This window comes from Etheostoma cragini, chromosome 18 (genome assembly GCF_013103735.1).
Source record: "Etheostoma cragini isolate CJK2018 chromosome 18, CSU_Ecrag_1.0, whole genome shotgun sequence".
NCBI lineage: Eukaryota > Metazoa > Chordata > Actinopteri > Perciformes > Percidae > Etheostoma > Etheostoma cragini.
The window spans coordinates 20,066,706-20,078,513 of record NC_048424.1 but is presented as its reverse complement, the minus strand read 5'-3'; the positions used below and the strand labels follow the sequence as shown (position 1 = coordinate 20,078,513).

Below are 11,808 nucleotides of genomic sequence, written 5' to 3'. Positions count from 1 at the left end.
GGGCGTGGAAGAAAGGAAAAATGAGGTAAAGAGGGGGAATAAAAAGAACGGCAGACAGTTTGGGAAACAGAAAAAATAATTGTTTTTCTTTATCACCTGCATTTGCATTTTCAATAGAAATACCAATTGAATCCGTCATTCCATCACGTGCCCGTTTTACCATGACACTGCAGGAGGGAAAACCAATGGCGTCACTATAGAACTGCAAGGGGTGAGGGGTGCAAGCATGCAGACATGAAGGATTAATCCACCATTAATAAATAGAATAAACCCGAGGTGAAAAACTTTAGAGGAAAGACGCTACAGACGAGCACAAAATTGGTCAAAAGACAAAAAAATGTCTTTGAGAATGAAATGAAGACTGCTTTTGTGGACTCACATAATGTTTGTTCGAGGTTTTACATCCAAATGAGCTGCAGTCATACGCCTTGGGAGCCCTCACTTTGTCCAGAAAGTCAATTTCCTATTCGCTGGCACTGAATAGGAAATTGACTTTGACTTGTGAGTGACTGGCGAATTCTGTCTTGTGGGTTTATTAAATTTTTCATCGGATCAATCATTTTAGACAAACATTGCGTCAAATGTTTTGTGTTATTCTCGGGACTGTGTTGCCTCGAATGGTCAACTAAACCAAACAAAATTAAACGAAACAAAAGCATGGAGGTACAGTGTTCCCCTCAACCTGAGATAAGCACGCGTGATCTCGCAAATTCCTCCGAAGCAGTGTTCTGCAGTGACACTTGTGTTTCAGTTTTTGGTGTGTTTGTGCGTGTGTGTGTGTTTCTGTGTGTGTGTGTGTGTTTTCAAACAATGTCATATGAGAATGTGATGGTGTGTGTGCGTGCGGGTGTATGTGTGTGTGTGTGCCATGTGTGTGTGTGCATGTGTGTGTGCGTGTCTGTATGTGTGTTTGTGTGTGGGCGCGTGCTTGTGTATGTGCGTGTTTGTGTGTGCGTGTGCGCGTGTTTTCGTAAAATGTCATACGAGAATGCCTTTGTGTTAGTGCGTGTGTGTGCATGTGTGTGTGTGTGTGCGTGTGCCATGTGTGTGTGTGTGCATGTGTGTGTGCGTGTCTGTATGTGTGTGTACGTGCATTTGTGTGTGAGCGTGTGCTTGTGTATGTGCGTGTTTGTGCGTGTGAGTGTGTTTTTGTGAAATGTCACACGAGAATGCCTTAGTGTTTGGGCGCGTGTGTGTATGTGTGATGTGTGCGCGCCATGGGTGTGTGTGTGCATGTGTGTGTGCGTGTCTGTATGTGTGTGTTTGTGTGTGTGTGCGGGCCTTGTGTGCATGTGTTAGTACATACGTGTGTGTGTGTGCTTGCCTTGCGAGAGTGTGTGTGTGTGTGTCAAAAAGAAAAACAACATGAACATGAAAAGGAAGCAAAAGAAAAACAGTTATTGTGTGGTTTGTGATGTATATGTACATGTGCATTGTACACCATATGAGTATTTGTGTGTGTGTATAGCGTATGCATGCGTTAGCATGTACATGCCCGTGTTCATTGTGTGTATCTGGGGCTACCATTCTGTGACAGGGTGGTGTATTCTTTCAGCAGTAGTAATCGTCCCCAGCTGGCGTTTGCCCACTGGAGCCAAGCAGCCAGTCCCACTTAACTAGCAGCCCACAGGAAAATACCAGCGCGGCCCTCAATGAAGCACACAGACCCTTCCAAGCCAATCAGCCCGCTATAAAACGTACCCCTCACATGCTTTAGACATGGCGTAAAGTGCGTTCCAGTCATTGGGAAAGAGAGCCTGAACATTCATGATGAAGCACTACACCATTTCTCCAGTTTAACATGTAGTTCTGGTTTTAAATCTGTGAGGGGAAACAGTGTTTTACTAACTAAACCAGACAAAATTAAATTAAACAAAAGTATGAAAGTACAGTGTTCCCCTCGACCTGTGATTTGTCATTTCGCAGTGTCTTCTGCAGTGACACTCTGCAACACAAAAGCCGCGAGAGGGCACAGGAGCGTAGCTTCATTTGACACCAATTTGCAAGCTTTCTAATTAGTGTTAGCATACTAAACCAAAGCAGCAAAAGGGGAGAGTGTAAAAAAACAAAAATAGATTGCAGATATTTAGCTCTCTTTATTCAAATCCGATGCTCAATCTTAGAAAGGTGTTTGCAGAGCCCATTTTGTAAAGCAGGATGTGGGTGTGTTGATCGTTTGGCCGCTGTTTTGCTTTCTTGCCTCTTTCCTTCTCAGATATGTCCGTTAAATATGAGAAAACATCCGGGACGGTTGGGTTAGCCGAAGTATAAAGCCGAAACGTTGTGGTTTTTACAGGGGTTGTGCACCGGACTGTTTCTCGCATCGGTGCGGTTACTTCCTGGAGCCGTTTTTCCGTTGTTTTTACAGTTTTCAGCTCAGTTTTTTGCACTGAAAAAAACATGCCCGTCTTTGTGCTAAGCTAAGAAACTCAACTACTGACCCTAGCTTCATATTTACTGCACAGACATTAGAGAGTAGTATTACTTTACATCAAGGAAGTAAAAGTAAAAAAGTGTATTTCCCAAACATGTCAAACCAATCATTTCATCTGTTCCACCTTAATTTGAAAGGTAGCAACATGTGAGACCACCTTAAAAAGAAAGATGTAGACAACAGTTATTTTACAGGCCAACAAGTAGTTTTAATTTGAACAATTTAAGATTTGATGTGCCATCGGACAACGTGAGACTCTCTTTGTGTTCTGCACAGCCTTTCCCTCTCTCTCTCTCTCTCTCTCTCTCTCTCTCTCTCTCTCTCTGACTCTCTCTCTCTCTCTCTCTCTCTCTCCTGATGTGATCGAGTGAAGGCCGGCGGCACAACATTATTAGCATTGCAACGGTCATGTCTCCGGGTGAATTCTGTTCTCTCTCATGTGTCCTGATACACACTCAGGTGTGTCAAACCGTCTCTTGGCTCGTCTCTGACATCGAATCGCGAGTGCTCCACACGCACACACACACACACACGCACACACACACACGCACAAGCACGCGCACACGCAGACATGAAGATAGATTCATCTCTCAACATACACACCCAACACATATTTATGTAGTGACATTTGTCCGTGTGTGTGTGTGTGTGTGTGTGTGTGTGTGTGTATGTGTGTGTGTGAGATGGTTCTGACTTCAGCCTCAGGCCTCCCCCCTGTGGGTTCCGTGTGGCTTCTCCCGCTCTCTATCCCTCTGTCCTTTTCTTTCTTTTCCCGTTTTCTCCCTCCGTCCTTCTGGCTGTTATCACGCTGATACATTTCCTGCTTCTGGCACGGCTCCTGCATAGCTTATGGTTAAAGAAAAGCTTTCATCTATCCAGTGCCTTCAGGACACACACACAAACACACTCACACCCACTCTCACACACACATACACATACAAGCGCTGGTTCGGGCCAGCGCTGTCCCGCCAGACCACAGGCCCAGACAAGCTCCGCTGGCACCAATCGCCCTGATAACATCTTAGGCTTTATTTCATTTTGGCTTGCTCGGTTCTGCTCTGGAAAAGACAGACTCAGAGAAGAGGGCTTTCTGGAAAATATGAATTACGGCGGAAGACAGGCAGAGTGTAGCCTCTTTTCCTTGAGCAGATAACTCCTCTGTCTGCAATGCCATCTATGGACATGACAGTGCAAGCCCTCTTTCATCCAAAAGGCAGTCCAGAGCAGATGTTTCTTCCCTTTTTCTCATTGACGGCAAGTTTTATGAGTGTAAGTGTAAGTAAAAGAGATTTACCGTATGAAAGATTTCTAGAGAATCTAGAAAAGTGGTGGTTCACCCAAAATTTCAAAGACTCTAGCCGGGCAAAAGTTTGTTTTTTCACCCAGTTTTTGAGATATTCCTGTAATATTTCTGCCTCCACTCATCCATATATGTCTGTTGTGCTCCCAGCATTTACACATATGTTTGAAATATTCAACATCAATGTGTCTTTCCAAATAAAATGTCCCTGGTACTCTGGATAATGCACAGACGCACTTCTCTGTTAACATTCCACACTGGAAATGGAACTACTTTCTACCCAAAAAAATAGTCCCTTTGAAAATGTCTCCCTGTGACGCTCTTTCCGAAAAGAGATGTTATTTGAATGATTTTAAAGTGCATTTTTAAATGCCTTGCATTGTTGTGGAGGTAGACTTCTCAATTTAGTTTTTGTTGAACTGACCCTTTAAAATGAAATTAGAAATTAGTTCCACGTTTTTGCGTTTTTTTAGTTTTTCTTCCACTTATTTCAACTTCAACTGCTTACAGGAGAAAGCCACTGTGTATGCCAGATTACTAAATTGTGTATCAATGTTGTATTAATATATATCATGTTGTTTGCTCCTGGCACCCTCTAGACCCCCCTGCATCTAAGTGACAAACCGACATAAAGGAAGCCTACGTTCATCATGTGTTTGTGTCTAGTTTTCCCTCTCGGAGTAATTGCTGGAGACAAATAAGTGGATGAAATAAGGGCAATCGTAAGACTACCATGAAAGGCTTTCAATATCTCTTGCGGCGAAGCAGCCTGTAAAAGGAAAATACGGCCATAAACGCTGTGTCCTCATTTTCTTCTCCCACAATCCCACCCAATCTGAGCAGGACGCTAATAAGATAAGAGGAAAGGAACAACAACAGTGTAGCAAGTAGGATTACCCGTGTCTGATTTGCTAACAAGCGCCATCTCTTTTCCTTTTCACAAATACTAATGGTAGCCCCCTTTTCTCCTCCCAAAGGCAAACACACACTACATTTCTATAGAATAACATGATTGAACACCCATTTCCTCCTGTATTATATGTCATGCATTAATGTGTGCCAGACTGCACAATGGCTGAACACACACAGACACATGAGGATTGGATCTGCACGTGCATCATGAAGACTTGAAAGTTTCTCTAGAAGGGTTCTCTAGAACCCATACATGGGTTGTGAAAGTGTAGATACATACACATGCATGCTAATACTGTAATTACAGTAGGTTCTTTGAAAAAAAGTATATTGCTCAGCACAGATGATAGCACACCTGCTATTAAAAAACGTAACAGCCAGAGAGGAGAAGCGAGGGGAAACTGGAGTAACTACAGTGCAGCAGTCAAATTACCTTGATTATAGCTATTTTTGCAAAAGAACATAAACACATTCGCAGATTCCCTCTGACACAAGACATCTTATGGTCCATAGCAGAGAAACCATGAAGCTCGCATCAGCACTTCACTCAAACATCAACACAAAGCAGCGTGTTTGTGTTGAACACCAAAGCGCCATCATCACTCTCCATGCGTGGCGGGGATGGGGTGTGAGGTTTCTAATGCCTCTTAAGTAAGGCTGTTAAGGAGCAAAGAGTCCACACATCTGGAAGACACAGTCAGTCGGCACATGCTGAAAGTTAGCGGTGGCGCTCGCAGTCCAAATTAGTGGCGAGTTTTATTCCCCCGCTGTGGTAGGAAAATATCAAATCTGCTGCCATATGAGTGCCATAAAGCTGGCTGTGGAGCGTTTGATGCCTTTATGTGGGAGCCCTTAAGCTGTGTGTGTATGTGCATGTGTCTGTGTGTGCACGAGCGCGTTTGGTGGAAGATGCGGGCCTTAATGTGAGATTGGAGTCATTGTATGCATTCCAGCATGCACACATTAGGTGTGCGTGGCTCTCATCTGTGTGTGTATTCCTGCATACATGTTGAGTTTACATTTTCAGGCAATAACGTAAAAAATGTGTGTGTGTGTGTGTGTGTGTCAGGTGGTGGTGTGCATGTGCAGCTGTGCAGTTTTAGCAGCTCTTACAGACCTAGTTGACCCTTCTGGATATAGCAGACAGACAGACACAAGCAGAGTCAGACGGCCCCTGGGGTGGTCCTGTCTGAGGCACACTGTTATGGGCCAACAACTCTAGGGGCCCATACACAGGCAGGAACATGTATACTGTAATTGTACACACACACACACACACAGATTACACGTAGATGCTTAGAGACACACAAGTGGTAAATTAATGACTGCAAACGGAAACGTATTTGTAATTTTTTCTCGATTTTGAAGGCATACACTTTCTTTTGCAGTGTTTTCCTCATTATCCCCATCCCTGTGCCATGTGCTAATCATAGGAAGTCTTCCATTAATTTGTATGTATTTATGTTTAGGAATTGCAATGGTAAATACCGTTGTTTGCATGCAATGAATTGTTTGCTTTTTAGATTAAACCAGTGCCTACAAGTGGCTGTGCAGGGCTGGCTGCACATGTTTATACAGGGTGATTCATATGCAGCATCCTGCAATGCACGTGCAATTATGTGCATGCAAAACCAAATTGCATAAAATGATTGATTGATTTTGTATGAATAATGGAATTTTGATTTGATTTTTTTTGCGGTAGGAAAACATTCAAATGTAACCCTCTAAAAGGAACATCCTCTATTCTATTTCTGAAATACAGTATTGTCTATAAAGTCCAGTAGTCTGTATAAGGTTAAATTATGAAATATGTGTTTTAAATAATTCTAACATCCCTATATCTTTCCCAACTTTTTCTTTTCCACTAATTCAGTTCAAAATTGCAAAAAAGAACACATGAGAAGGAGATACTGTATCAGAGAGTGTGTGTTATTTGAAATAATTTTCTCCTTTTTCCCATAGAGGAATCGAAAAATATTTGCCATACACACACATGCACACACACATGCACACACACACACACACACACACGCACACACACATACACACACAAATAAAGAAAATGAAAATAGACACACATGCCTAACAGCAGACACAAGATGAATTCACTGGCAAGCATTCAAAACACTCATGTAAGAACACATAAACACACACAGACTGCACCAGAAATGCAAAAGCATGAACATGAACACACACACACACTCACACACACCACTTACACAACTGCCACCATGTAACCCCTAATCACAACCCCAGAGCTTGGACATCAAATGAAGCAAGTTTTTTTTTTTTTTAAATCATCAGGAGTAATTAACGCATTTTCATATGCAAATGTGATTAATGCAAAACTACAAAGTCATTATGCAAATCGACTATTCCTTGAGCCTCCGTACAAATATTCGCAGCTCAAATCAGGGATCAGTCTCGCCATCTTTCTTTTTTTATCTCTTACCCCTCTCTGCCTCTCCCTCTATCTCTCTCTCTCTCTCTCTCTTGGAGGAGAGATAATGTGTAAGTAGCATGTGAAGTTATTTCTAACTCACACAGTGTGTGTGTTTTCATGCGATGGGCCGGGGCTATGGCATTACGCCGCCTGCCTACTGATTACTGGCTGCTTGGCACTGGAGCGAGACAGGGAAGCCGGCGTACAGGGGAAGGTATGAATATGCAAAAGCCTGATTGCTTTTCATGATTAAAGCCTATTTAATATGGAAATGAGAGCAAGCCAGGTGATTAAAGGAGCATTGGGTGGTGGGGCAAAAAGAAAAAAATAGATGGGGGGGGGAGGAAGAAGAGATGAAAGGAGAGAGAGAGACACCTTCACATCCACACCGCTGGTGAGGTGTGCAAAGTGGAATGTAACAGTTATTCAGCGGTGAAACAAGTGTCAAACATTGCAGATTTGACCCTTTTTGGGCACAAACATGATGGATAAGTTTTGTAACTTGCACCACAAGTTTTCAACCAGAAACCACCGTGAGTCATTTTTCAGGTGTTAAAAAACCAAATCTCTCGTTTGCCCATTGGCTCAAGAAAACAAAAACAAATTTTATCACGTTAAAATGCTTCCGTGCATTCAAAACCACCTTCACACTTGCAAAAAAATATATATGCATAGCACATGTAGGTGTGACAGTTTTAGAGTGATTATGATTCTTTGGTCATAAATTTGGTTTAGTATCGGTATCACATTGAGATTGTAAGTAGTTTCCCACCAAACCAGACGACGAAACCAAAGTAGAATTCTCCGCCTAATACAGTGATGCACCCCTAAAAGGTAAAGAGAGAGAGAGATGTTTGAGGATGTCGCTGTCGTCTCATGAAATATTTACCATGTGTGTGTTTGTGAGTAAGAATGAAAGATACAGAGAGAGAGAGGTTGTCATGATGTGACTTTGCCCATATGTGCTGGATGTCTTAAAGTGCTCCAAAGGGGGGCCCGGCTGCCGTCCTGGGATGGGTTCAAAGCAGGGCCAGGGTCGTCTTAGCATGGTAACGCTCCCCTAGCGACAACCCCCTCGCTTGCCTGTTGACACGCATCATTCTTCACAGACACACTCACGTGCGCAAATTCATACGCAGCACACACGCGCATATTAACATACTCTGACAAAGCCAACACGTATACACACAGAGTGCATGCATCAGCAAGAGGAACGCAAGTGAGAAAAAAATAGGGCACAGAAGGGCCATTTTTTATCTACACAGAGTGTACGAGAGCACGTGTGTGTGTGTGTGTGTGTGTGTGTGTGTGTGTGTGTGTTTGCATCTTTTGGGGTTGAATGTGCTAGCCTTGCAGCATGTTTGCAGTTTATGCGAGCATGCTGACAGACAAAGAGGCCAGACAGGATGTTATAAAACACAACCAGGTGAAAAAAAAAAAAAACTATCCAGGAGAGGAGAGGGTTAACTGTTATGCATATAGCACAAACACGTCATGCATGCAAGAGTACATTCTGAGTGTGTAAAGGTGTTCAGGTTTGTGTTATCTTTGGTACATATTTCTTCAACACGTGTCGCAAATAATAATTTCCGTGGGTGTGTGTGTTTGTGGGTGTGTGTTCCTAACACATTGGACTTAATTAGACCTAATAATGTAATCTAATTTGGTTGGAACTTGAGAACTGCCTTGAGTGGCAATCTAATGTGTCGAACAAAGCTCTCCTCCTCTCTTTCATTTGGGGCGTTCGAGTGCTTTCATGTCCTGTGCTCTTAGTGATAAGACCGTCTGAGTGACTAACTTGGCTGCCACTCCAACAGGCTGACTCACACACACACACTCACACACTCACTCACTAACTGGTTTTCCTCTGACCAGCTAACAGACAAACTCCCATAGAAAACACATTGTCTTTTTCATTATGTAATCTTCCACGTTTTTTTCTTCTTCTTTTACTTGAATTGCTGCAAAAGGCCATTTAAAACTCATTTGATTTCAAAGCATTGCTAAACAAATGAGACAATAAGTAAAACTCACATTTACACTCTAACAGTGATGGAAACTTTCTTTGTACTACTTTCTGTTTTAAATCTAAAGAATTGCTTAAAAGATTCTCATGGCTTTATTTTTGAAATATTAGCTGTGACATCCAAAATTGTTCTGTCATATCTTGTTTGTGATCTCCTTCAATGTGCTTGTCCCCACTGCAAAAGATGGTGATCACACACACAGACACACACACACACACACACACACACACACACACACACAGCTGCTGTGCATGTGTGCTGATTTCTGTTGACAAAAGATCTTCCCACCAGCTTTAATTCTGAAATCAACTAAATGTAGCTATAGTCTACAATAAACTGTGTCCCACAAACTTTGGCCATTTAAGGGACTTTTTAAAATATGAAAGCTTGATCTTTAAATGACTACAGTCAAAATTGAATGTATGTGTGACAAACAAAACTACATTTAAGCTAAAGTCAGCAAAAGTAAAAGTATCTCTTTTCACACAAATGTAACTTTTCTCTAGTATTGCAATTCTCTAATGTGTGAATTTTACAGCATAACAATGTTAACCGTCTTAAATGTGCATTCATGTGATATAATATGATGCATTCAAAAGCCCACCCTTTACTCTTTAAGTCTGTGGTGCCCAGTTTCTGTGCTAACTGTATAATCTTTTACGTGTGATTCTGGCTGGTAACTTCTTTAATGCAGCCATCTCCCTCCTCTAACCAAGTCCCTCTTAGTCTATTGGAGTCGGTGTAATCCTGGATAGTCTTCCCAGCTCTCGGGTGTGATGGTGACTGTCTCCTCTGATAACTTTGAACTGGTTTCCCTGCAGCGCTGGCAGTCTACAGGCCTCAACCCCCCCACCCCACCCCAAGCCAACCCACCCCCTCACAGCCAGATGAACGGCCTTGCTGCTTTATTAATCCCCTTTCTCCTCACCACGCACACAGATGAATTTTAATCAGCTTTTTAAACCTCTTTTTTTTCCCTATGCTGCAGGATTTTTTTTACAAACGCTTAGACACATTGCAATCACACAAGCGTAAAAACACAAACACACACACACACACACACACACAAACTGGGGGCGGCTCCTCTATCACCTTTTTCCTCGCCTTTCACAATTGGTTTCAGCTGAAGAAGTCCTTCAGGCCTGCCAGTGTGTGTTTGTTTGGTGTGTGTTATTTTGAGTGCACGTGCGTGTGTGTGTGTGTGTGTGTGTGTGATGTTTTACTTAGAATGGAGCAGAATAGACATACAGTGCGGCTCTCACTCACTCTAATGAAATCATCCCAGGCTACATTAATCCCTCCTGAAGGCCACTGTCAAAATAACAAGCAGCTGGAATTCTTTAAAGAGAGCTATCTGTCTTGGACAGGTGAGAGATGTGTGTGTGTGTGTGTGTGTGTGTGTGTGTTTCACATCTAGGTGTGTGTTTTAGACATGTGCTTCTATTCTGACAAGAGAGCTCCATTGAAAACTTAGAGTTGAGGTGCATAGTGGTTCTTCTAACTGCCTCCTGGTTGAAATGTACAGTGTGTTCTAGTCTCCGTACCTCCTCTCTCCCGTTTGGGGCAGATCCCCTTGGCCGGCGTCATGCTCCTCTCCAGATCCTCCTCTCTGCTGGGGGTGACCTGGATGCCCACCTCCACGGGAATGGACCCTCTGCCCAGCTCCAGGGACCTGGCCCTGGGTGAGATGGGAATGCCCGTGAGTCCGCCATTCTCCCCAGGTTTGGAGAAGGACGCCGGTCCGCTTCGGGGGCCCCGGCACATACGGCGCTTGTGCTCGATGAAAACCAGGATGTCGCCCAGAGGGAAGTTGGTTTGGCACTGGCCGCAGGTCAGCATGTCATGCTCCCCTGGGCCCACTCTCCGAGGGCTGGGAGTGGAAGGCTCCGGAGATGGAGATCCCGCCCCTGAATCATGATTGGCTTCTGCTGCAGGAAAGAGAAAAGGTAAGAGAAAAATGTAAATCAGATGTCGTTCTCTTTTTTTTAAAGTTAAAGTTAAAGAGAGTGAGAGACACAGGCAGAGATAAAAAAAAAAGAAAACACAGCGTGGTTTAGTTATTCCTGATAACATTACCTGATAAAAGCCATCCGTCTGCGCCACACAGGATGAGCATTACATTCACAATTGTGTCACTTTACTAGCATAAAACAACGCTGCCGTAAAGCCGCTTTGCCTAAACAAACACCTGCTCAGCTTATCCAGAAGAGATCTGCGTGGGTGGGAACCAGCACATACACTGTATGTATATGTTTGTCTGTGCTTCTGTGTCTATGGGTGTGTGTGTGGTTGTGGTTGTGCATGTGTGCATGCGTGTGTGTGTGTGTGTGTGTGTGTGGCCAGGAAGCTATTCATCTCACAGTGCAGGCTGGGTTTCCGGTGAGGGCCTTTCGCTACACTACACCAAGCTGTCACAGCTAGACGGCTGCCTTCACCACGTGGGAGCCCCAGCTTGTGCAGAACAAAGTGTAGCATATCGGAGGCCACATCCACCAACGTGTCTGTACGCGCGTGCGCGCGTGTGTGTGTGTGTGTGTGTGTGTGTGTGTGTGTGTGTGTTCATGCTATCACAGAATAAGTCAGAGAAACAAAAAACGAGAAGAAAAAAAACATTGAGATGTCTGAGTGTGTGTGTGTGTGTGTGTGTGTGTGTGTGTGTGTGTGTGTGTGTGTGTGTGTGTGTGCGTGTGTG

The 11,808-nt window shown here is 43.5% G+C and overlaps 1 protein-coding gene across 4 annotated transcripts in view; it reads right to left on the bottom strand.

Moving 5' to 3' along the window:
• bcl11bb (BAF chromatin remodeling complex subunit BCL11B b) overlaps positions 1–11,808 on the bottom strand; it is a 29,127-nt gene that overhangs the window by 10,039 nt on the left and 7,280 nt on the right. The window contains exons 1-2 of one of the 4 annotated variants that reach the window (XM_034900336.1): positions 11,193–11,350; positions 10,661–11,041 (exon numbers count right to left, since the gene is read on the bottom strand). In XM_034900336.1, coding sequence (XP_034756227.1) covers positions 10,661–11,041; positions 11,193–11,232 — 421 coding nt within the window. In that variant the 5' untranslated portion in view covers positions 11,233–11,350. Of the gene's footprint in view, positions 1–10,660; positions 11,045–11,192; positions 11,351–11,808 lie in introns of those variants that run through there. The other 3 variants (XM_034900335.1, XM_034900334.1, XM_034900332.1) reach the window with 3 other exon arrangements.